General features: G+C 41.3%; 1 protein-coding gene across 2 annotated transcripts in view; it reads right to left on the bottom strand.

The window, feature by feature from the left end:
- Positions 1-451: 451 nt before the first annotated feature.
- The window catches only part of SULT1C3 (sulfotransferase family 1C member 3), a 34,179-nt gene continuing 9,312 nt past the window's right edge, over positions 452-25,318 (bottom strand). Inside the window, exons 2-8 of one of the 2 annotated variants that reach the window (XM_038550865.1) lie at positions 19,284-19,459; positions 17,212-17,340; positions 8,566-8,663; positions 5,215-5,341; positions 4,101-4,195; positions 2,249-2,429; positions 452-2,018 (exon numbers count right to left, since the gene is read on the bottom strand). In XM_038550865.1, coding sequence (XP_038406793.1) covers positions 1,906-2,018; positions 2,249-2,429; positions 4,101-4,195; positions 5,215-5,341; positions 8,566-8,663; positions 17,212-17,340; positions 19,284-19,455 — 915 coding nt within the window. In that variant the 5' untranslated portion in view covers positions 19,456-19,459 and the 3' untranslated portion in view covers positions 452-1,905. Of the gene's footprint in view, positions 2,019-2,248; positions 2,430-4,100; positions 4,196-5,214; positions 5,342-8,565; positions 8,664-17,211; positions 17,341-19,283; positions 19,484-25,318 lie in introns of both variants that reach the window. The other variant, XM_038550866.1, reaches the window with a different exon arrangement.

Consider the following 25,318-nt stretch of genomic DNA (forward strand, 5'->3'; position numbering starts at 1 on the left):
CTGAAGCTTCAGGGTTCCAAATCCAATCCTATTTCCCAATGCTGTGTGCTCTCCAAGGGCATGGCTTTAAAGTCCCTTAGCCACGAACATTTACAACGTGTGATCTTGCACGGCTGTGGTATACACAGGAGTGTGTATGTGTAAACGCGTAATTAGAATAAAACTTATTTTAAATGTATCCACGTGGTTCACTTCAAGTCTTTCCTCAGAGCACCTCAACACTGCACGGATACTGCATGGGATTGCCATGTGGTTCGTGATTTTCATGCTTACCTTAGAAAGCAGAATGGTGGAAGAATGCAAATGGCCTTCTTTGTTCTTGGGTGGACTTGCTACTTTCCTGTATCTTATGATTAGGTGGTGCACCCACTTGCACAAGCTGCACCTTCCCACCATTCTTTTAAAATAACACGCTGATCTTTGTGCTACTTGTGTAAATGACTCCACACACTTCCTTGAGACAAGTTTTATTATTTTAAACTTTCATTTGCTTTTTATTTATTTGAGAGAGAGCATGGAGGGAGAGTGAGAGGGAAAAGCAAAATCCCTGCTGAGCAGCCAGATATGGGTCTTGACCCCAGGAGCATGAGATCATGACCTGAGCCTAAGGCGGCCGCTCAACCTACTGAGCCACCCAGATGCCCCTTGCGACTGGTTTTAATGAAAGAAAAAGAAAAAGAAGCAGAATATGATTATATGTGTGCCTGAATAATTTGGTGGTCCTGACAATTTTGCTAGGAACCTCTTTTTAAGAAGCATGAAATGTGATCCTTCCAGAGATGTGGTAGTTAAGATTTTCTTAAAGTGCGTGTGGTGCTTGTATTTTGTTTTATTTGGGGGACAGGAGGCCAATTTAAGGATTTGTCCCCTTTGTCTCTAAGAAGCCCATCTGAAATATAAGTTGTTTTCTGCCTTCCAGCCTTGAGTTGGCCTCAGAAGTAAACTGTTCCTTGTTTGTCCTGCGCTGCTCATCACTCATACCCACTCTCGCTTTTCTCTTTGGTCTTGAGACCATAGCCAACTTGAGACCGCCTGAATCAAGCACAGCTCACTAGCACCATCTGTGCCTCATAACCTAGTACTTCCAAGAGCTGGGTCATCCTCTGTGTCTCATTCTTGATGGTTAGGGATAAACTCTGGTTCTCCCTATATATTCTTCCTAGTGTTCACTTCTCTTCCTCTGCTTCTCATTCACTTTCTTTCTCTTAGGTTGATGTTCCACTTTTATTTCTCTCTTTTCATGAGTTCTGCATCTGGGGAGTCAGGCTATTGTGAGCTAGTGATGAGATTATGCCATGTGTCTTTTGCATCCCACCATCCCTTCACATGGTCATATCAGGAACCTCACAGCACCGGAGGGAACAAGAGAGATGGGGTGGAATCACTATCAACTTGAAACTTACAAAATGAGCAGGGATGTCTCAAGTAAAAGAGACTGAGGCAAAGAAGACAATGACTCCTGGCCAGAAGTCCTATTTGCAGAAGACAGGGGCTTTTAAATATTTAGGGAGATGATAAAAAGTACTCTGGATTCCTTGTTTTATAGTTCTGCCCTTGAATTTACTACCACATGAGACAGAGTGTAGCAGTCAGGGATCATAATCTTTCTTTACCCTGCATCGCTGTATGGTGCCCAGGTTAGTGCAACACAATAAAGAGGTGTCTATGCAAATGATCACATAATATAATTTTAAATTTCTACCCAGATTTTGATTTCATCAAACATCTACCCAGGATCTGATTACATTTGGATGAAGTATATTATAGTGGCATAGAATCTATGGATAGTGTAGGAAAGCTCAGGATTGGAGGACAGGTATGGTAGTTTTAAGTATTCTTGATTATGAGGCTCAAATGTCTAAAATCTAGGAAGGAGGTCGTGACTGATGGATTCCCCTGTTGTTCTCAGATCTCTGTGCGGAAGGTCAGGGTAGTCCCTGCCATCTTCTTCTGGTAGTCCTTGTCAAATTCTTCATTCTGGGCCACAGTGAAATGGTTCTTCCAGTCCCCAGGCATCCCTAAAACAAGGCAAAGTCTCAGGAATTGCCAGAAGAGTACAGGGAGGAGGGAGCACGCATCCTTGGAGCCAGCACAAGAATGGGGGGAAAAAAGGAAGTTTGCCTCTGAAAAATTATGCAGTAGTGTCATTGAAAGGAATGAATAATGGGGCATGAGACATTACTGAAAAATCTAAGCAGATCATGGGTACTACAGAGTCCAAGCTGGCATTTGAGAATATAAATCTTACCTTTCCTCATAAAAGGGGAAATAGATTGGTCCATGAGGTTGGTAGGCCAAGTGGTATAGTTGGCCATCGGATTTTGCTTCATTATATCAAAGGAGGTGTGATAGATGATTTTATTCAGAATTTCTTCTGGCATTTCTTTCTCCAGGAACTTCAAAATCTTCTGAATTTCCCGCCTTGGATCCTGTATGCAGATCAGTTATACAAAGCAATTAATTTTGGATTTTCAGGATATTCTGTTTGGACCAATAGTATTTGAGAGGAATGAATTAAGGAATCAGTTCAAATATATTCAACAACTATCCCTCAGGTGATGACTATGTGCAAGGCACTATACCACCCCAGGTGCTGCCATGACACAAATTTGAAAGCCATTCCTTCCCTTAGGAGGCTCACCCTGCAACAGGGAGATGGATATAAGCATAACTAACAGCAAAACGTGTTGCTTGCACACAGAGAGTGCCATGAGATTTGTTGAAAAGAACAATTGTAAAAAAAAAAAAGAAGAAGAAAGAAAAGAACAATTATGACTCCTGGTAGAGATCAGGAAAAGTTGTATAAAGGATGGAAAAATGTTGCTGGTGAAGTACGGTATGACACTCTCGTATTTGAGCTATAAAAGATGGCAAAAGAGCCTGTGAGTTTGGTAGGAGGCTAGTAAGGGGATGAATACAAAGATCTTAAGTTGACCCAGAAATACAAATTCTTATGCACTGGTTCTTTCTGTTGAAAGAGTTGCAGAAAAGGAGCTATAGCTTTTTTTTTTTTTATCTTTTTCCTTTTTCCTTTTCTTTTTTTTTTTTTTTTAAGATTTATTTACTCATTTGAGAGAGAGAGAGCGAGAGTGAGCGAGAGAGCAGGGGGAAGGACAGAGGGGGACAATCCTCAAGCAGTCGACTGAGTGTGGAACTAGACATGGGGCTCAATTCCATGACCCATGAGATTATGACCTGAGCTGAAACCAAAAGTTGAACACTCAACCCACTGAGCCACCCACGTGCCCCAAGGAGTTACACTTTTGATTAGATTCCTCGGCATTGGCATCATAAGTAGTTTATAATTATAGGACACTATTTGCTGGGGTTATGATAGTGAATTTGTCATGCTTCTCATCCAATGACTTGAAAAGGAGAAATCGGTCAGCCCAGGTGGCTCAGCGGTTTAGCGCTGCCTACAGCTCGGGGTATGATCCTGGAGACCCGGGATCCAGTGCCATGTTGGGCTCCCTGCGTAGAGCCTGCTTTTCCCCCTGCCTGTGTCCCTGCCTCTCTCTCTCTCTCTCTCTCTCTCTCTGTGTGTGTGTGTCTCTCATGAATAAATAAATAAAATCTTAAAAAAGAAAAGAAAAGGAGAAATCTGTCCTCTGTCCCAATATGCGGGACCAATCCTGCCAACATTTATATGCATTAAACTTCATTTGTGATGTGGGTCTGGGGTGTGGAATGGGGAGAAGGAAACTCTCCCTGAGTATTCACCGAACACAACTAGGCACTTTGCAAATGTGATCTCATAAATCCTTATAGTATTTTGTGAGATACAAAATGAGATGATACCCATTTCACAGGTGAAGACATGTGGTTCATGAGTGTCAGGATTCATTAGACTATAAAGGCATGTGACATTTCCTGAGGAAGAAGGATCTTCTGGAAGTTGTGAACTGAAGCAAAGAAGATTGAGAAGAGCAGAAAAGTAGTTAGAACTTTTGAGTATAAAACTGAGTTGGGAAGAGTGTCATGGAGAGAAAGGACTTGCACTGAAGGTTCTTCTATGGGCAAGTCCACACATCAGGGTCCCATATGTGGTTTACTTCACTGGAGAACATAGTGGGTCTAATGGAGAATGTGCTGCACTTCACCTCCTTTATGTCCTCATAGAAGAGGTAGAGAATAGGATGCTGGTCTTTCGCATTCCACCATCCCTTCACATGGTCATACCAGGAACCCCACAGCACTGGAGGGAACAAGGAGAAAGGGGGAATCAATATCAACTTGAAACTTACAAAATGAGCATGGATATCTCAAGTAAAAGGGACAAAGAAGACACAGACCCTGGCCAGAAGTCCTATTTGCAGAAGACAAGGACTTTTTAATATTTAGGGAGACGATAAAAAGTATCCTGGATTCCTTGGTTTATATTTCTGCCCTTGAATGTACTACCACATGAGATAGTGTGTAGTGGCCAGGGCTCATGAGGTTTCTTTCCCCGGTATCACTGCATTGTGTCTAGGTTAGAGTTATGCAATACTATCTCCTTGTGGGCTGATTTTCATTCTTAAAAATCTATAATTACCAGATATTTGGACATCTTTACTCTCTATAATGGTGACCAGGAAGAAGAGAGGTGCACTGGGTATTTTTTGTTGGCCCTTCACCTTCTTCCACCCCGTGAGGTTGACCTCTAGGGACTATGTCAATGGGCTCTTTTTTTTTTTTTTTTAATTGGAGTTCAATTTGCCAACATATAGCATAATACCCAGTGCTCATCCTGCCAAGTGCCCCCCTCAGTGCCTGTCAATGGGCTCTTTTGTGCTCAGGCTTCCACCTGGGATTTGCCAGTAGAAGGCACTGAGAGGCTTTTGGAGGCAGGAGTGAGAAGGGTGTGTTTATATCCCTGATGCCCTTCCTATTGGCTCACTAGGGGAGAGTGGTGGACTCTCCCCTATTGAAGGCCTCAGCTACTGTTAAGGGACTCTGTCCTTTCTCAGGACGCAATGGCTCCCTGTTGGTGCTCACCACAGAATGCTGCACTGTCACTTGTTCATTTCCTTAAACTCTGCCCATAGCTTTCTAAAGAGTCTCTTAGCTAAATTCTCCCCAAATGATCCAGTTTGAATGTGCCATCCACATCCTCCCATGACCTTGATGACCATGATCATTCAACAAAAACCTTTCCTTTCTGATGTCAGTGGTGAACAAGGAAATGTGAAGAATAAATGAGGAAACATGAACCCATAATTTCCTTTTACTCACATTTTCCAGCTTTGAATGCCTCAATATACTCCTCCCATGTACCAGGGTGAGGTACCAGTTTACACATTCTTGAGAAATGGTAGTAGGATACCAGACAGTCCTTTGCATTTCTAGCCACATAGATAATCTGAAATCAGCCAGCAAGGGAATTGAGACAGACAGAAAACAAGACAGAGAAATACTTTTGCTCAGTGCACAGGACCGCGTTATTAGAAGAATCTTAGATTATCCCATATGAGTAACTGAACATGCATGCATTTTCTATGAGCAGGAGGATCACATCTTTCAGTTTGCTCAGCCAGAGTTCCATTGTATATGTATGGTCTGAGATAATGATTAGGAGCATGCCCCACCCCCCTCAAAAGTATCCTGGTTTGCATGATAAATACTATAGTCCCCTTAACACTGATATTCCTAGAGGCTAAGGAGGCCACTGTGGTATTTTCCAGTGTATGAAGGATAGGTCCTTCTTGGCTTGCATTAAGCAAGGAGTCTAGCTAGGTTATTGCATGGGGGAGCTAAAGTTTAGTCTCCTAGCTGACTAGTCTAGTCTTCTCTACATACAATGAGCTGCAGCCTTACAGATGAATGATTGCTCCTACTTTTCATTTGTGGCAAGATTGTAGGATTTTTGAGGGCAGTGCTAAGTCTCTCTTTGGAGCTGCTTGTGACGATTCTTCTCATTGGAAAATCAGGGAGGTGGTCTGGCTGGGGAGAGCTGACCCCTTGGCTTCTTGTCCTGCAATTCCCTTTCTCCCATTCACTGCCCAGACTTCCATGCCCACCTGTGCTGCTATGTGCATTCTCAGCAGAGCTGGGGAGGAAGAGCACATAAAGGGTTTCTCAAGCATTTTCCTAAGTCTCACTACTGAACAGAATTTCTGTGTCCAACAGAACCACTCACCCAGTAACATTTTCCTCTCAGGCAATCAACCCAGGCTCTGGCTTTTCTGACTGCCTTTCCACAGACTGCTGCCTTGGAGCAGGAACTGGGAATGTTTCTCTGCCTCTTTTTCTATTGTTCAATTTTTCTCTGATATTTATGAGAGCATATAGGGAACCAAAAAATGTGACACAGTTGCACCATCTTGTCATAATGTAAATGTATTTCTTAATGCTTGTGTTGGTTATTGGCTTTTTGTAAGGCTGAGTAATTGTGAAGGGGCAGTCTGGCTAGACAGGGAACATATTCAGTGTGCTCGTGGTGGGAGTGAGATGACCCAGGGTGACCTAACGTCCAATACACCTTCTGCTGATCCATCTGTGTGAGTCCTCTGCGGCAGCTGTAACAAATTCCTACAGGTGTAGTGGCTTAAAAAACAATAAGAAATTTATTCTCCTATGGTTCTGGGATTTCACTAGATTTCATTAGGCTCAGGTCAGGCTGTTGGCAGGGCTAGTCCCCTTTGGTGAGGTTAGGGGAGAATCTCTTCCCTTGCAATTGCTAGCATCTGGAGGCCACCTGCATTCCTCGGGTTTTGACTCAATCCCTGGCTTCATTTGTCACATCTACGTCTTCCTTTTATCCTCTTGCCTCCCTTTTATAAGGATCATTGTGTTGATATTTAGGGTCCAGGATAATCTTCTCATCTCACGATCTTCAGCTTAATCACATCTGCAAAGCCCATTTTACCATATAAGGTAGCAGTCACAGTTTCTGATGATTAGGACATGGATATCTTTAGGGGATGGTTATTTAGCTTACCACTGCATCATAAAATGAAAATCTTGGGCTAAACTCTCTAATGTTACTTCCTACTCAATCCACAGTTCTGTGTAGATAAAAAGAGGTGCTGTCATTGAGATTTTTACATTTTTAAGAGGCCTGGTTTTACAAAAAGAAGATGCTAGTGTGATGACTAACAATATGTTATTGTGTATTCTGACATTGAGTCCACAATATCATTTGGTAATAGTATTGCTTCTTGAGCAGCAACAGTCACATATGAGTGAAGTTATCTATCTGTGTGACTAAAGCAGGAAGTTTTCACAAGTCAAGGTGACCTGGGTAGAATCTCAGGGAAGCAGATCTAGGAATGGGATAGTGGGGCCCCTGGGTGGCACAGTGGTGATCCCGGGGTCCTGGAATTAAGTCCTACTTCTCCCTCTGCCTATGTCTCTGCCTCTCTCTCTCATGAATAAATAAATAAAATCTTTTTAAAAAAAGTAATGGGATAGCGCTTTGATATGTGGAATCCTATTCAATTGTATTGTACCTTGCTTGGAGATGGGCAAGATGGAGAGCTGGTGACTCAGAGAAGTCCAGAAAAGAAGAGAGTCAAAAGCAATTACTTGCACTGTGTATCTGAGCACTGCACAGAGGAGAGAGTATCTTGGCTAACAGACGACTCTTAACGGTTTCAGTGGTAAGGGTTCAGTCCGGGTTTTCTTTCTTTCTCTTTCTTTCTTTCTTTCTTTCTTTCTTTCTTTCTTTCTTTCTTTCTTTCTTTCTTTCTTTCTTTCTTCTTTCTCTTTCTTTCTTTTGTTTCTTTCTTTCTTTTTTAAAAATATTTTATTTACATTGAATTTGCCAACATATAGTATAATACCCAGTGCTCATCCCATCAAGTGCCCTCCTTAGCATCCATTCAGTCTGGGTTTCTAAAATACCTTGCTCCCAGAGAGAAGACATGTCTAGCTGATACAAGCTAGATACATTTGATTTGATTCTGCTAGATGGCTACACTTTTTGTGGCAAGTGTATAAATCAATATTTGATTTATATTCTATAGTTCATTGACTTTAAGACTCACCAGTGAAGCAGTTATCAAAAAGAAATACTGGTATATTCGATGTACATTCCACATTGAACCCAAATTTGGAAGTGTCAAAATAAATGGAAATTTTTGAAAATGGAGAGCATAGAGGTGTAAAAGTTCCTGGGAGTTTGCTCCATGAGATATGCTCTAAGGGTTGCCAATGTAATATCATGGTCTTATGGTTGTCCATCCACCTTTGTCTTGCTCTACCTTTCCCTCCACAGGTTTTACCTAAATAAATTCTCTTCCTTGGCCTTGGCTTTTTCCTTCTTAGATGATTTGAACTAATATGATCGCCTTCTTCAGGAAATGTGTCTTTGTTTTACCACTTGCTCTCTTTTGGCTGTGGCTTAATCAGCAACCAACTAGAATGATTTTGTCTGAAAACCTTTTAGCATGTACCCAGAAATAATATTTGGAAGGAAAGCTGGATCCAGCATGCAGTATGTGGGAATATGGGAGTAATGTCACCCTCTGCCCTATACCTCCATTGGTTATTGATTTTTCAATATCTTTGATTGTTTCCACCTCTATGGAGACATTGTCTGTCCATACTGACCAAAACTGGGTTTGAAAAGTTGGCTTTTCATACCTTTGAATTTTCTTTCCAGAAGGAAGGTGGCAGCAACTGAACAGGCAGGTGAGTCTTCATAGTTCTAGGAGAAGGCATTTTCTTGGCCAACTCCAGACCTGGGAAAGAAGGCCACACCATTTAGCTAAACACTTTTAAGCAGCTCTATGAATTCAATATTATTATTTTGTTAAATATCTGTAATGAGATTTACCAAATAGTTGCCTCTGCCTAAAATTATGGCTTATATGTTTAAATGCTCCCCTCCTAATGACACCTTTACTGTCCATTCAGCTAGAGGAAAGCACTAATAAGATACTAGAAACCATGCAGGCAACGGTACTTTCCTTATTTGCTGGTTATTGGTTGTACTTGTGTGGGAGGATAAAGATGTGCTGGGAGGTCTGAGGCTGCTGACCCCAATAATTACTTGGATATTTGTCCTTTGGGGCTTTTCTGTTTCTTCAATGGGAAGTAGATAAAGGCAGCTGGAAAAAAGCTGGCATCCCTCTTAAGGGAGGAGGGCTATTGGCCAGTTCTACAAGGCTAACAGTTCCATGGGAATAGCTTCAGTCTTTCTTTTAACCTTTACAGACCAATAGCAATGCCACCAGTCAAACACCAGCACTGTGCTCTGTGCTGGCATATATTTTCAGATGAAAAATTGAGCCTTACAGTGATCAAGTAATTTCTTCAAGTTAGTAAATGTGATAGCCAGGACTGGAAATCTGTTAGACTGTGGGTGTGGAAAGCTATAGAGGGGGAGGCTTAACAGACTTTGTGGAAAGCAGCAGAGAGGCAAGGGATAATTAGATAACAGATAAAATCTTCCTTGGAAACAGAATGCCCAATGCTGAATGTTAAAATACCAAATGCAGGCTGGGATTTGGCCACACACAGCACCAGATTTGGGGAAGGGCTCACAAGGGAGGCAGAGTGGCAGCCTTGGTTGGAGAAGCACAACTTCTGGTGGAGAATCAGATATATAGAGAAGGGGAAGCACCCCTAGAGACCCAGCAGTGACGGGAAAGAAGGAAGTATGAGGAAGAAAATTAAAAATCCTGCAGAAGTGAAAGAAATGGCATGCTAATTCCTTCTCCCTGCCCACCACTACACCACCTGTAAGCAAAACTGCACGGCAGAGGACAGCTCAGAGAAAAGAGTGTGTTTCAAACTAGGAACTAGGGCAATGAAATTAATAAAAACAGAAAAAAGTAGATCTCATGAATACAAAACTGCTATAAAAACCAGGAAAGGCAAATCAAGACCTTTAACCTGATGAAAATGCTACCCTCAAACCCAGTTACAAACCTAAACAAAATTGTAACGTGACACTCCAAACTTAATTAAATATCCCAAACAAACATTTGGAAATATGAACAAATAACTCAGAAATATGAAAATTAGGAACCAAAATAGATGTCTCACCCCCTCCCCCAAAAAAGAGAAAAAGGGGACAATTGAAGAGATTCAATGGAAATCAGGAGAAAAAGATAAGAAAAAAGACACAATAACATAAGAAGTGAGGATTAAATCATAAGGTTGACAATGAAGGATAGTTTTGAAAGAAAATTTAATCTAAGTTGTTGGAAAAAAAGAAAGAGACAACCAGGAGACAGGCAGTGAGGAAATAAATAAGTAAAAAGGGTCAGAGAGAAGGTGTTTGAGTTGGAAGACAGGCACAGCAGCTCTAACTTGGACATAAACTGCAGTCCTGAGAAGAAAATGAAAACAGTGAAATAGAAGTAATATTTAAACCTGTAACCCGAAAAAGCTTTCTGGAAAAGAAGACTTGAATTTGCCTCTGTCGAGATTTTGGCTAAACTACTCCATAATATTGCTACCCTGTCATCCATTCTGTGTGGCTAGGTGACCTGCAGGGGCTTTGAGCTGACCTTGCCCCTCCTGCCAGCTCATGCCCAGGGGCACAACAGCCTGCAGAAACTCCCCAATACCCCTGGGATCAACAGTCTCCTTGCCTCCCAGGACCTTTCCCTTGAGCACTCCCTTAGATAAGACCCCTGCAGAGTTTACCTAAACCCTGCTCCTTTTGGTTTGAATTGACCAATCTGGATTTAGCCCAGGAACCCCAAAGTTTTCCTTCTGTGGACCCTAATAAGGGCATGTGTCCCAGGTCCTGTCTCTCTGCCTGCATCCTGTCTTCATCTTTCTGTTTGGCCCCTTGAGGCATGCCCCGTGCTTCCCCCAAGACCTGGGAGTAGTAAACCTCTCTATTTCAATTCCCTGTGGTCTTTTCTTGAACTGAGGCTCACCAGCCCACCTGGGGCTCTACTTAACAAATGTTAGCTTAACAAAGTCACAGTTGGCTTCACAAGCAGGGTAAGACTGAGTCAGTTTCCCTTTGATAATGAGAAATGCATTTTAGCTGCAAATGGCTTATCAACTGGCTTTCTCAGGTGGTAGGAGTCCATTGCCTACTGGACTTTGTGCACTGCTTTGTGCTATTGCATACGTCCATTCAGAGAGGCTGCTTGAAGTTCCCATCCCAAAAGTACAAGCTCCCCCAAAAGCAACCAGAGTTCTATCAAACCTCAAGAGTATTGCTAATTGCATGTAGATGTGTTTTCCTTTCATTAATGCCCAGGGGGGTACACACTTGCTAAGTATTAGACTTTGAGTGTGATTCTCAGCTCTTAGCACAGACCCACTTGCTTACTGTTAGGGACAACTGGCTAAGAATTTCGCAAGGTCTGTTGCTCTTAGTTAATAGAGGGGAACATGTGAGTTGTAAACCTTGCCCAAGTGTGGGACCAGATAGAGACGCAGTGCCCCTAAGAGGAGACTCTCCTGACTTGATTGGCTGTGCCTGTAGGACGCACTAGGACTCTGAGTTCTAATCTGGATGATAGGGATGCCCTCACTGGGGAAGTCATGGCCCCTCAAAAAGGCAAGAGTGGCTGGGGCCTGTGGACCCTCTGTCACTGTGTACCTTGCTGCTGTGGAACCTTGTTCCCTGGCCCCAGGGGAAACATGGTCCCACTCCTGGTGTGTACTGTACAAAATCTAATGACCTAATACAAATGACCTAAGCACCTGGTACCTGCACCAACTAAAGTGCCTGAGGAAAGTAGCCAGCTTCCCACTAAATGTAAAACACTTGTAAAGGTGGCATGGGCACTGATCAGTGTCAAGATGTACCAACATGCCAAGGCACTGGCTCTATACTCTTGGGGCCTAGGGGCCAGCCCTAATCATCCTGCCATTCGTTCAAACTATGTTTGATGGTTTCTGCCATTAAGGTTCCCATTCCCAGTATTATAGAGATAGTAGGTGCTACCCCAAAAGCTTGGGGTCCTTACTTTGCTGTCCTAGATCTAGCCAATGTGTTTCAATCAGTCCCGACAATGGGAGACTCCCAACTTCAATTTGCTTTCAGTTTCAAGGGCACCTTGAACATTTATTTGGCTGCCCTTGGGTTATTTAGGTACTCCTGCCATTACATATAGCCTATGCAGACAAGATTTAAATTCACTCAAACTAACTTGCTGCCACCTTTGGTATTATATAAGTGACATTCTCCTTCCAGAGCCCTTTAAGGATGCCATCCAGAAGACTTACATGTAGTAACACATTTATAGCAAAGAGGATGGGCCATTACCCTGCATAAGGTCCAAGAAACAGCCATTTCTTTCAAGTTTCTTAGCATCAGGAGGCAGCTGAGAACTGTGAAATCCCTCTCACTATAAAACATCAACCTCTCATAATTAAGCCTCCTATTATATTTTGGCAGGCACAGCACATATTAGGTGTCTTCCTTCACCTTTTGGGGGCAACACATTCTACACACACCACTTTACTAAAGCCTATTTGTGCTGTTAGATGCAAACTAGCTTCTTTCCATTTGGGAGAATCTCACCAAACTGCCTTGTAGCTGGCCTAGCAAGCATACAGCAGGCTCTGTCCTTAGTCTCTCTGGGTTCAGACTTCTGAGTTGAATCAATGGAGACATCGGATTAGGCCTCGTGGAGTCTCTGGACTGAGCACAGCTTTATCTGGCTGCCCAGGGGATCTGGATCAAAGATCTGCCCCCCATGGCAGCCTAGCACAAGCAACTTGAGCACCAAATTTTGGCAGCTTCCTGAGCCCTTTTAGAGACAGAGGCATTCACAGCCCACACTGTTTTGCAACAAGTTCCCATCCTGCACTGGGTTAGGGATTCAATCCAGCAGAGGCTCAGCATGGCTCCTAAGACCTCACTGTTAAAATAAAAATGATACCCTCGAAAAAGGGCTCAATCTGATATTATAGGGCTTTCCAGATAATAGGAAGACATGTCTCCCTCACACTTAACCTCTTGCCCACTGATAATGGAGGTGCAGCTGGTGGTATCCCCACTGTCAGCCTCTCTAGCAGCTTGAAAAGCTCCCTGGACTGTGTGTCTGACATGGAAAGAGAGTCAGTGTTCTTCACATACGGCAGTGCCACCGTTGTGGCTAGCCTGGGTAATAGGGTTGTTGGTAGATCCCTCCAGCCTAACCATATCTGTGCTGGAAAAAAGTCAGCCAGGCACACAATTGTTCTGCGGGATGGCTGGGCACCAAGGGTGGCAGGCCCTATTAGAAGAGTTTCTTTTAGCATGCTACCAGATGTGGATTCTGACCCAGAGCTCATCTTCCTCTATATTAAATGGTGCCAGTGGGAGCGGTGCTTAAAGGAGTCATTCCATCCTTACACCATACCTCAAATTATATCCCAGGCTGAGTGGCCCTACTGATATAACCAAATTACACCCATCTGGCTGGCAGGTTTATACTCTCACCACCCTACCATAGTTTTAATGGACTTATCACTGGATTATAAGCTGCAATCCACAAAATGTCCCTACAATGAGCCTGTCAATGTGCCTAGAATCTACATGCATTGTGGATGGGGTTCTCACAAAGCTGTGCCACAATCATGCATGCCTCTCCCTCTCCTTTAGGAGAGAGGGAGTGCATGCACAAGGGGGTGGGATAGAGGGAGAGAGGAAGAAGCAGATTCCCTGCTGAGCAGGGAGCCTAATGTGGGGCTGGATCCCAGGACCCCGGGATCATGACTTGAGCTGAAGGCAGATGCTGAAATGACTGAGCACCCAGGTGCCCCCTCACAACATCTTCTTAACCATGCATATATAAAAAAAAGTTGATTTCTGTTGATCAACTCTGAGATACACCAAAGTGAAATTATTGTGTTTTAAGAAAAAAAATCTTTAGTGTCTCCAGATGAAATGGTTCATAAAGTCAAGGGAATTAAACTGGCTTCTCCAAAATAGCATACAAAGCAAGGAAACAGCACAGCAACATTTTTAAGAAACTTAAAGAAGTGTGAATGAAAGATATACCCAAGCAAGTTGTGCCTCAAGTATCAAGATTATAGAAAAAAGTTTAAAACATGCAAGAACTGGGGACACTGGGTGGCTCAAAGGTTGAATGTCTGCCTTTGGCTCAGGTCATGATCCTGGGGTCCTGCGATCGAGTCCATCAGGCTCCCTGTAGGGAGCCTGTAGGCAGCCTGCTTCTACCCTCTGCCTATGTTTCTGCTTCTCTCTGTATGTCTCTCATGAATACATACATAAAATCTTTAAAAAAATGCAAGAACTCACAGAATACAATACATATGCATATATATACACACACACATACATACATATATATATATATTCCTGAGCAATTTAGTAGGGTGAGTTTAATTTCCCTGAGAGATGACTAGGAAAGCATTATTACAAGGCTTGATGATGAGCATTTCACAATATTTAATACTAGAACTAAAATTTAAAAGGGTAAGGGGATGGGTGGAAGAACAACATGTAAATCTTAAAGTTTCCAACAAAGTAGAAAAAATGCAACTTAAAATTTAGAGTGAGATTATTTGTGGTTGTATAAATAATCGAAAGAATTAAAAAATTCCTTTGAAACTGGCAGATCAGGTAATAAAACTTTAAGTAAGAGAAAAGAGGATTAAGTACTTATAAAAGGGGATAATAATACACAGGCAACCAATCACTAGGAAGAAAATTAAAAGTTTCTTAAACAAAAACAAAAAGTCAATGGGACGCCTGGGTGGCTCAGTGGTTTCAGCTTCTGCCTTTGGCTCAGGTGGTGATGCCAGAGTTGTGGGATCGAGTCCCGCATTAGACTCCCTGCAGGGAGCTTGCTTCTCCCTCTGCCTGTGTCTTTGCCTCTCTCTGTGTCTGTCATGAATAAATAAATAAAATCTCTAAAATCTTTAAAACAAAAACAAAAACTCAAAATAAAAGCAAACCAGAAAAGTGGCACACAAAGGCATCCAAATTGGTAAGGAAGAAGTGACACTTTCACCATTTGCAGGTGAATGATACGATATAGAAAACCTAAGGATTCCATCGAGAAACTACTAGAACTGATAAATTTGGTAGGGTCACAGGATACAAAGTCAATGTACGAAATCTGTTGCATTTCTATACAAGAATAATGAAGCAACAGAAAGAGAAATAAAGAAAGCAATTTGATTCACAATTGCTCAAAATAATAAAATACCTAGGAATAAACTTAACCAGGGAGCTAAAAGATCTGTGCCCTGAAAACTGTAAAACATTGATGAAAGAAATTGAAGACAACACAAAAAAATAGAAAGATATTCCATGTTTATAGATTGGAAGAAAAAATGTTAAAATATCCATACTACTTAAAGCAATCTACAGATTTAATGCAAGCCCTATCAAAATGTCCTTCTACATTTATTGAAGCATTTACAAAGCCAAATTATGGAAGCAGAGCAAGTATCTATCAATAGATGAATGGATAAAGAAGTTGTGGTGTATATATACACAATGGAATATTACTCAGCCATAGAAAAGAATAACTCTCGCCATTTTGTAATAACATTACAAAAAAGGTGTGGCTAGCATCATACTTGATGGTAAGACCTGAATGCTTTTTTACCTTAGGATCAGGAGCAAGACAAGGATGTCTGCTCTCATGATTTCTTTTTTTTTCTTATGATTTCTGTTCAACATTGCACTGGAGGTTCAGGGAGTGCAAGAAAATAAGGAAAAGAAATAATAGATATCCAAACTAGAAAGGAAAAAGTAAAAATTTCTTTATTTACAGAACACATGATGGTTCATGTAGAAAACCCAAGAGAATGTACAAGAGTTACTAGAACCAATAAGCTAGTACAAGTACACTTGCAGGGTACAAGGTTCAAATACAAATATCAATCATATTTCAGTATATGAGCCACAAATAATTAAAAATTAAACTAAAAAATACAATTTATAATAGCATAAAACAAAAATATTTATGGCTAAATTCGATTGGAGATGTGCCAGACTTAAGTGGTGGAAGGTACAAAACACTGGTGAGGGAAATTAAACAAGGCCTAAGTAATTGAAGAGATAAACCACATTCACAGATCAGAAAACCTGACTTTGTAAGAGTAATAGTCCTCCCCAAATAGATCAATAGATTCAATGCAATCCCACCCAAATATCAGAATTTTTGTAGAAACTTATGGCTTGATTCTAGAATTAACAAAGATCCTGAAATAAATAAAGCAACTTCTATAAAGAAGAAAAAATTTGGAGATTTTTATATTACCTAATTTCAAAACTTATAAAGCTAAAGTAATCCAAGGGGGTGGTATTGGTATAAAGGTTGACACATGATGGAAAGGAACAGAATAGAAAATCCAGAATATTCCCATATACACATAGTTAATGGATTTTGTAAAAGGGGCCAAGGTTATTCAATGGGAAAAAAGATAATTTTTTTGAACTAAATGTGCTAGATTAGTTGGCTCAATCTATTAGGGGTTTTTAATAGATATTCCTTTACAAATGAAGAAATATTAGGTTTTGAGAGTTAATAATTTGCTCAGTGTCCCCTATATAAAATACTTGAAGCTGAATTGTTTGATTCCAAAGTCTATGGCTTTTCAGCACTGGGTGACCTCCTATTACAAAAGCTACTATTTGCCACTATTTACTTTATAAAAACACGTCATTTATTTCCTTTTTTTAAAAAAGATTTTATTTATTTATTCATGAGAGACACAGAGAGAGAGGCAGAGACATAGGTAGAAGGAGGAGCAGGCTCCCTGTGGGAAGCCCAATGTGGGACTCGATTCTAAAATCCCAGGATCACTCCCAAAGCCAAAGGAAGATGCTCAACCACTGAGTCACCCAGGTGTACCCATCTCCTTTATTTCTAATTGATTTCAAGCTTTTTAAGGGTGTTGTCTGTGTCTTATATTTCTTAGTATCTTTGAAGTGAAGTATAATTGTTGATGATAATGATATATATAATTTAGTTTGATTCGGTGGTAGACAGGTTATAGATAAATATATTTGAAGACAATCCTCTAAAAGAAGGGAGCATGATGAAAGAGGATGCTAGGAATCATCACCCTGCCTTCTCTGTTATACATTCATCATCAGTCTTGAATTCCCAGTCACCAGTAGAGAATGTGCTGTGTCATGCTACCCAATCATATATTTTAGAATAGAGATTTGGAAGTCTAATTTCTCCGTTGAAGGGAGTATGTTGACCTTTACTGTTTTCCCGGTGTCCCTTGGAAATTTTTTCCAGAAGGCTGTAGAAATAATTCTCTTTTCAGATGCAAACTGACCTAGCACAGTGGTCATGGGTCTTAGTTATAGCTTCATGAGTTTTATTTGGGCAAACTTACCTGAGTTGAGGGGTGGGGGTAAAGCCCACTCAATGAAAGGATGCTGGTCGAAGGTATTGGCCCTCTGGCACCTCTGCACATCTCCGTCATTTTGGATCAGGTCCACAATTTCTTGTGTCCAGGTTGTGCCTAGAGTATTGGTTATTGTTAATTTCATCCACTCACTGCACAAGTTAATTCATTTCCTCGATTATTTATGTATGCAGTAAAATTCACATATGCTGAATGTTAAGCAGAATCAGCTCACTCTTAATCCCCAGTGCCTCACACAGGGCTTTGTACCTAGTAAACATAGTTTGAACGAATGAATATTGAATCAAATGCATGTAGGAAGATGCAAAGATGAATTAACCCCTGTCCTTGTCCTAACAAGTTTACAATCTTTTTGGATTAGATAAGTTGGGACAGAGACTACCTTTTGCCTAGCTTATATTCATTCTTCCTTTCTTTCTCAAATTAATAGATCCTTGATTTTTATCTGGGCATATGGCTAATTGCCTCAAAGGTAATATTCTCCAGTCTTTCTTGCATGACGTGGCCATGTCATTTTGGGAAGTTGTCTTTCAAGACGAGGAACATGACCTTATTCCTCCTTTCCTACCCTCTTGCTGCTTTTTGGAATGTGTGGAGGAAGTCAGAAAGGTCTTCGATAATCAATGCAGCCAACATTTTAATCCTGACTACTAATCTCCAGGCTGCTTTTTCTTTTGGGTTTTCTGACACTTGTAGCCAAGTTGACTCTTAACTGACACAGAAGAGGAGTGCAAATAGGCTGGCAAAGAGCTAGACTGTGCTCACTGTCCACCAATATCCATTTTCCTTTTCCCATCAAAAGTATTTGGTGTCTCTCTCGCTCTTAGCCAGACCTGCTGCTCACTGATACATATGACATATACACAGATCACTAGAAGATGAACACTATAGAATAAGGGCAAAAGAATATTCAAAGGACTGCCTGAGTTCAGAGGACAGTCAACTTGCTGCTGAAGGCGTCAGTAAGGCTCCGTTGAGATGATAGCTTTGGAGTGAAGAGTTGAAGCAGGACTGGAATATCCATCTGCATTAAGAAGTCAGGGCATCTCAGGATCCCAGGTGGGGAACCTCAGGAACCAGAATAAAGACAGTCACATTTCCACATTGGAAGTGTATATAGGTTCCCAGGGGGTAAGAGGTGGTGGGGGAGGTAGGGATAAGGCTGGAAACTTGGGGGATGTCCTGAGGGGCTTTGAGATTGACTGCATAATTTCAAAGGTGAGCTGAAAAAAAATTCCTGTTCCAAGGTGCAATGCAAATCCAAGTTCAGTTCTGGGCAAAGGAAGTATCCAGGGCAAAGGAGACAGAAAAGGAGATTCTTGAGAAATTGAGCCCTGCTGACAGGAAGCCCCTGCCTTAGTTCAAGTAATGCTAAGTCATGAGAACAGAGTGAGGCTAAGGAGGGACTTCCCAGCCACGGGGGACAGAAATGTTCCAAGGAAGGTTCAAAGAACTATGGTAAATGGACCCTCTTCTGAAATCTTTCTGGTAATGAATACCGAGAGTTCCTCTTGTGGAGTTTAATGGCCATTGAGAAACTTTTCCAAACTTGTTAAAGCTTCAAGAATGTTTTATATTGGGGTGAAAGCCCTCATTTCCATGTTAGTGTCCCCCACTAAGAGATGCTTCTTATGGGCAAAGAGTGCGGTCACTTCCCAGATTGCTGGATGGGAACCAGGAATGACTCGGCAAGATTACTGTGAGAACTTTTGTGTAATTTCTCAGACTTTGCTTTTTAAATAACTTTGTAATTCAGGATCTGGCAATCTCTTTCTTTATCAGGGACCTACACAAACAGGAGAACCTTGGATCCTGGGGAATTGGAGCTCAGAAGCAAGTCTGGTTTCAGTTTTCCCAGGGCCAGCCCTGGTGAAAATTTGCAGTTTATTTTATTTTATTTTATTTTATTTTATTTTATTTTATTTTATCTTATTTTTTTATTTTATTTTATTTTATTTTTTGCAGTTTTAAAATAAGGAGGCCTCTCCAGGCATCACCATTCCTCTACAGCTTACCCACTGTGAGTTTCCCAAACCTACCTGACTTTGCATAGGATGCAATGAGGAGATCATCAGATTTTGCTTGGAAATTCCAGATGTTGTCCCAATTATCACTTATTATCTTGGTCATAAGGACTCCATTCACTTCTGTGGTTTCTGGTTTTATGTATTTTCCCACCAGCTGGAGATCTTTCATTTCTTCGAGGGGCATCTTTCTATGTAGGTTTAACAGACAGGTGCTTAAAAGAAAGGTCAATTCTCAAAACAGTCATTCCTGCCAAGAAAAATATTCTCTGAGGAAGTTAGGAGAGGTGTAGGTTAGGAGAAGAGAGTGAGAAGTTAGGAGAGGAGAGTAGTGGGCATTCACTACTATGCTTAATGTTAATTTAAGTGAGAGAAGTCAAAACAGGGGAGCCAGAAGCATTCTCAATAGCTTCCTTTCAGGGTATCAGGATGGTAAAGACACAAATATATTTCAGAGAAAAGCACATTGGAAGATGTGCCAGACCAGATGGGTATCGATGGGCTTGTTAGAGATAGCCTGTCTGTCTGAGGCCTGAGTGACAGGAGGGGACCAGGCCAGAAGACCACTGAGTTCACAATCCCTTGTCAAGTTTGAAGCAACCAGAGGGGCCAGAATGGAATCAGCACTTAGGCTGGCCCTCTACAACCCAACAGTGAAGTAGGCTGCGGGTGGGTTGGTGAATTTATCAATAGCTCTAGAGCTGACACAAGTCACAGAGCAGGTGGGGCAGAAATAAACTCATATTAGGGTTCCCTTTCAGCACAATGACCAGCAGAAGTTTCAGTGTGGCAGGTCTGGATTAAATAAAAGTCCCCATGTGCATCTACAGCTCTAGGGGTGACTCCCTGCCCCCAATCGCTGGCTGAAGAGAATTAGCCGCCAGCTGAGGAGGTAACCCCAATTTGCTTGGGGGAGTAGCCCCCACAGGCGTGGGATACCATAACTATTCCCTTCGCAGATAACTTTGCTTGTTTCCTGAAATCTTACATTTATTGTAGAAATGTAGCACATTAAATCAAACCACAGTATTACTAATTTTAAGAGTAATGTTGGCACATTTCGTAAGTACTTTTTATGTAGAAGCAACTTTGACATACTGGAATATCCAATAGATGAGCCTTGCAATGAGAAGTTAATGTGTTATTGAGTATTTTAGTATATAGACTTGGGATTTTAGGTTCAAAGGTTAGATGATTTTATCTAATTTAAAAAAGTTTAGGAGAATTTAAGAATCAATTCATAAGCTTAATTTTACTAGATTTGTAAGATTTAGTGAAGTAATTAGAATTTCTTTCTCTTTTTGTTATTATCAGACAACTGAGGCCTTTAAAGAGAGTAAATGCAATTTGAAATATTTATGAGAATTTTGTTAACTAGGTTAAAGAAGACTTTGTAAGTGGAAAACATTGACTCATATGCACCTGATACTCTGTGACCTACTACGGGGTGCAAGACTCTGGTTTTAATCTTAATTCCGAATTTTGCTTTCCTATCTGTAAAATGAGGGGGTCCACTCTGTAAACTCTAAGTTGCCTCTGATTTAACTGCATATCTAAATGAACATTTTCCTTAGCCGAAAGTCAAATAAAATTGTGACTATTTCATTTACAGGATGCTTTTGCTTTCTGAGACCCCTTCATTTTGAATAATTTCTATTGTTACATCTCCGAGTTTACTAATCTTTTCTTCAACAGTGTCCAGTCTGCTGTTTCTCCTGTTCAGAGTGTTGTTTGTATTTGAATTGTTTTCTTTTTTTTCATTTCCAGAAGTTTAATTGGGTCTTCTTTGTATCTTACATACCTCTTCCATCATGCTTGCCCTTTACCTTTTTTAAGATATAATTTTTATAATAACTTTTATTTTATTGTTTTTGTGGGGGGATATTTTTAAAAATTCATTTTATGTAACCAAAATAATTCACCCATTTCTCCTAATACCTTCCCCTCACGTGTGACAGCCACCATCGGTTCTCTGTATCTATGAGCCTAGTTTTAAAAATGCATATTTTTTCTAGAATCCACATATAAGAGAGATCCTATAGTATTTGTTTTTCTCTGTCACATTTACTTCAGTTAGCATAATGCCCTTGAGGTCTATCCATATTGTTGCAAATGGCAAGATTTCTTTTTCTTTTCTTTTCTTTTTTTTTTTTTTTTTAAGTAATCTCTATACCCTATGTGGGGCTCGAACTCACAACTCTGATTACAGACTGAGCCAGCCAGGTGCCCCTTATTCTTATTTTATGGCTAAATAATATTCCATTATTATTATATTCCATATATATATAAACATATATGTATATATGTATATATGGAATATATACATATATATCACAAATCCCCCCTATTTATTCATTGAAGAACACTTAGGTTATTTCCATATCTTGGCTATTATAAATAATTTTGTAGTGAATATGGGAGTGCATATATTTTTTGAATTACGTTTTCATTTTCTTCGTTAAATACACAAAAGTGGGGGCACCTGGGTGGCTCAGTCGGTTAAATACACAAAAGTGGGAGCACCTGGGTGGCTCAGTCAGTTAAGTGTCTGCCTTTGGCTCAGGTCATGATCCCAGGGTCCTGGGATTGAACCCTACACTGGGTTCCCTGCTCAGTGGGGAGCCTGCTTCTCCCTCTGCCTCTGCCAGCTGCTCCCCTAGCTTGTGCTCTCTCTCTGTCAAACGAATAAATAAAATCTTTTTAAAGTCAATAAATACACAAAAGTGGAGTTACTGGATCATATGGTAGATCAATTTTTAATATTTTGAGAAATCTCCATACGGTTTTCCACAATGGCTGTACCAATTTACCTTTCCAACCGCAGTGCACATGCTCCCTTTCCTCCATATCCTCACCATCACTTGCTGTTTGTTACTATTATTAAACATGTGAGCCTCCTTTGCTTTAAGTCTCGGTGTGACCTGCTGCCTCTGTGCGGGCCCCAAGGTGGGGGAGTTTGGGTGCATGGGCCCCTGAAGAGCTGTTTCTCAGTTTCCTACATAGTCTTGGGACATAGTCCTTGGTTTTCAAAGTTAGATGTTCTGGAGATTCATCTCTGAGGTATATGCCTTAAAAGTTGGGGTGCCTAATGTGAGGTATGGACACTTTGTTCCTTAGGGAGAAGCCCTGGGCTTTGAGTTCCCTTTCAGTTGTGGGATGTGGCGCTGAAGGTAGGATTTATAGTGAGATTTTGTTCCAACCTGTCCTACCCACTTCAATTTGGTCTTCCCATTTGCCCGATGTGTAGCTGTCACTCAGCCAATCTTTAGGGGCTTATAGAGAAATTGTTTCATTTGTAACTGTGGACTCAGTGGTTTGTGAGAGGAGGTGAGTTCAGGATCTTTCTACACTGCCATCTTGAACCAGAACGCAGTCTTTGGTGGTGATGCTAGGTATGTGGGAGGAGGGGTGTATGGGCAATCTCGGTGCCAACTTCTCAACTTTGCTGTGAACCTAAAACTGCTTTAGAAAATAGGGTCCATTAAAAAGTTAAAATGAGGGGCACCTGGGTGGCTCAATTGGTTACGTGTCTACCTTTGGCTCAGGTCATGATCTCAGAGTCCTGGGATCGAGGCCTTGGTTGGGCTCCCTGCTCAGCAGGGAGTCTGCTTCTCCCTCCCCTCTGCTGTTCCCCCCACTCATGCTCTCTCTTTTGCTCATTCTCTCTCAAATAAATAAATAAAATCTTTTTAAAAAGTTAAAATGAGTTTTCCATTCTTCCTTGTGATACATCTATTAATGTTTTGTCTAAAAATGTTTCCTATCCACCCAGAATGTTCAAGCCAACTGGATGCTTCACAGATATGTAGTCTGTTTGAGGCACACCCAGGCCTGCTGCACGTATTTTTTGCAGCACTCATGATGTGTTTAAAAATAAAGTTGACAGGTTACCAGTCTGGCAGGTTGGCTTTCATAGGGCCATGGGACATAGTGTGAACTTCAAGAAGTGACTCCAATGGTGGAAAATTCAAACAGGCCAGTGGAGCAGATGTCAGCAATTGTTGCCTGCCACACCTGTTGGTGCTACTGCTTCCTCATAAATGGAATGCCTGTTTTGCCTGAGTTCTCTTAGAAATTGTTCAGGTTTGGGTAGAAGTTTGAGATATTAAAAAATGGCATTTTTTCCAAGTGTAGAGAAATATGACTGTACCAGTGATTCCAAACATGGCCACAAGGAAGAGAAAATCTGGTCCCAATGGAGATCCTTTTTCATGTGCCATCATTCTTTCTCTCCATCATGTCCTGTGCTGGACCCACACTGGACTTACTTCCATTTCTTGAGTGGTCTTCAACCTTTCACAACCCTGCCTTTGTGTATCTATGCCCTTGCCCCTGGCTAATCAATGTCCAATTTATTCTTCTAGACACTAAAATGTAACTTCACTGTGCTTTGACCATATATTGTTACCATACAGCACATCAACCTCATACATCTCTATTTACACTTTATGCAACATGTTTTTGCAGGGAAGGAATCAGGTTATTCATGTCTCTCCGAGGAAAAAAATAGATGCCGCCTGTTTCAAGTCACATAGCACAGAGTATATAAAGAACTGATGTTTTAAGTTTGGAAAGTGTACACCTGTTATTCATCTCCTTTGTGTCAATCCACAATTCTTTGTAGAATTTTGTGAATGGAACTAGGTAGAGCCCTGAGACCAGAAATATGACTCAAGTCCCCACCTCTTCCCCCAAAGGAGACTGGTGCAGCTCCTACAACCCAGGCCTGACCCCTCCAGTGCTGCACTGGGGGGCTGGGAGGCTGCGGTTGAATGCTATTGCCAAGGATTAGCATGATATCCATGTGTCTGCACAGAGGAACACATTTCATTTATCTTGATGTCTGAGCAGAAAGCAGGCCTTTCACTAACTTCATCTGCAATCCCACAGCACTGGAGAGAATGGAGTGGCCCCCAAATATCTACATCTTAATCCCTGGAGCTTATGCATATGTCACCTTACATGGGAAAAGGGATTTTAGAGTTTAGAGTCTTGAGGTGGGGAGATTATTCCTGATGATTCAGGTGGGCCTGATATAATCACAAGGTCCTACATGAGAGAGGCAAGGGGATCAGACTCAGAAAAAGGGACTGGGATGATGGAAGCAGAGGTCATCAAAAACAGAGGCTAGGGATCCCTGGGTGGCGCAGTGGTTTAGCGCCTGCCTTTGGCCCAGGGCGTGATCCTGGAGACCCGGGATCGAATCCCACGTCGGGCTCCTGGTGCATGGAGCCTGCTTCTCCCTCTGCCTATGTCTCTGCCTCTCTCTCTCTCTCTCTCTGTGTGACTATCATAAAAAAAAAAAAAAAAAAAGAAATCTTAAAAAAAAAAAAAAAACAGAGGCTGGGAGACTGTTCTAGAATAAAGGAGGCTAAAGAGAAATAACCAGATGCTTTGATTGAAACTTGATTAGATCTCGATTTAAAAACACTGTAAAACAGGGATCCCTGGGTGGCGCAGCGGTTTGGCGCCTGCCTTTGGCCCAGGGCGCGATCCTGGAGACCCGGGATCGAATCCCACATCGGGCTCCCGGTGTGGAGCCTGCTTCTCCCTCTGCCTATGTCTCTGCCTCTCTCTCTCTCTCTCTCTCTCTCTCTCTGTGTGACTATCATAAATAAATAAAGAAAAAAAAAACTGTAAAACAAGATACTCTTGAGACAGTTGGGGAACTTTGACTACAAACTGTTTAATGGTATTATGCCTAAGCAGGAGAGCATTTGAATAGCTCTGGCTGATTTATTCTCATGATTGTACTGTGAGTCAATATTCAATGAACTCTGCTCATCTATTCATTTCTCTGCTTGCGTATGTTATTTGTGTTATTAACAGTCTTCAATAGCTTTACTCTATTTTGTCTGATTCAACATTTATGGAATAGAATAGCTACTAAGATTATAAAATTTGCCAATTTCTTCTTGTGTTTCTCTCAATTTTAATTCTTTATACTTTGAATCTGCTAATGAGTGCATACTAGCTCAAAAGTTTAACCTTCTGAGTAAATTTTTCCTTCTATTATTATGAAACGCCACCTTTATTTCTGATACTGCTAT

This window comes from Canis lupus, chromosome 10 (genome assembly GCF_011100685.1).
Source record: "Canis lupus familiaris isolate Mischka breed German Shepherd chromosome 10, alternate assembly UU_Cfam_GSD_1.0, whole genome shotgun sequence".
Lineage (NCBI taxonomy): Eukaryota > Metazoa > Chordata > Mammalia > Carnivora > Canidae > Canis > Canis lupus.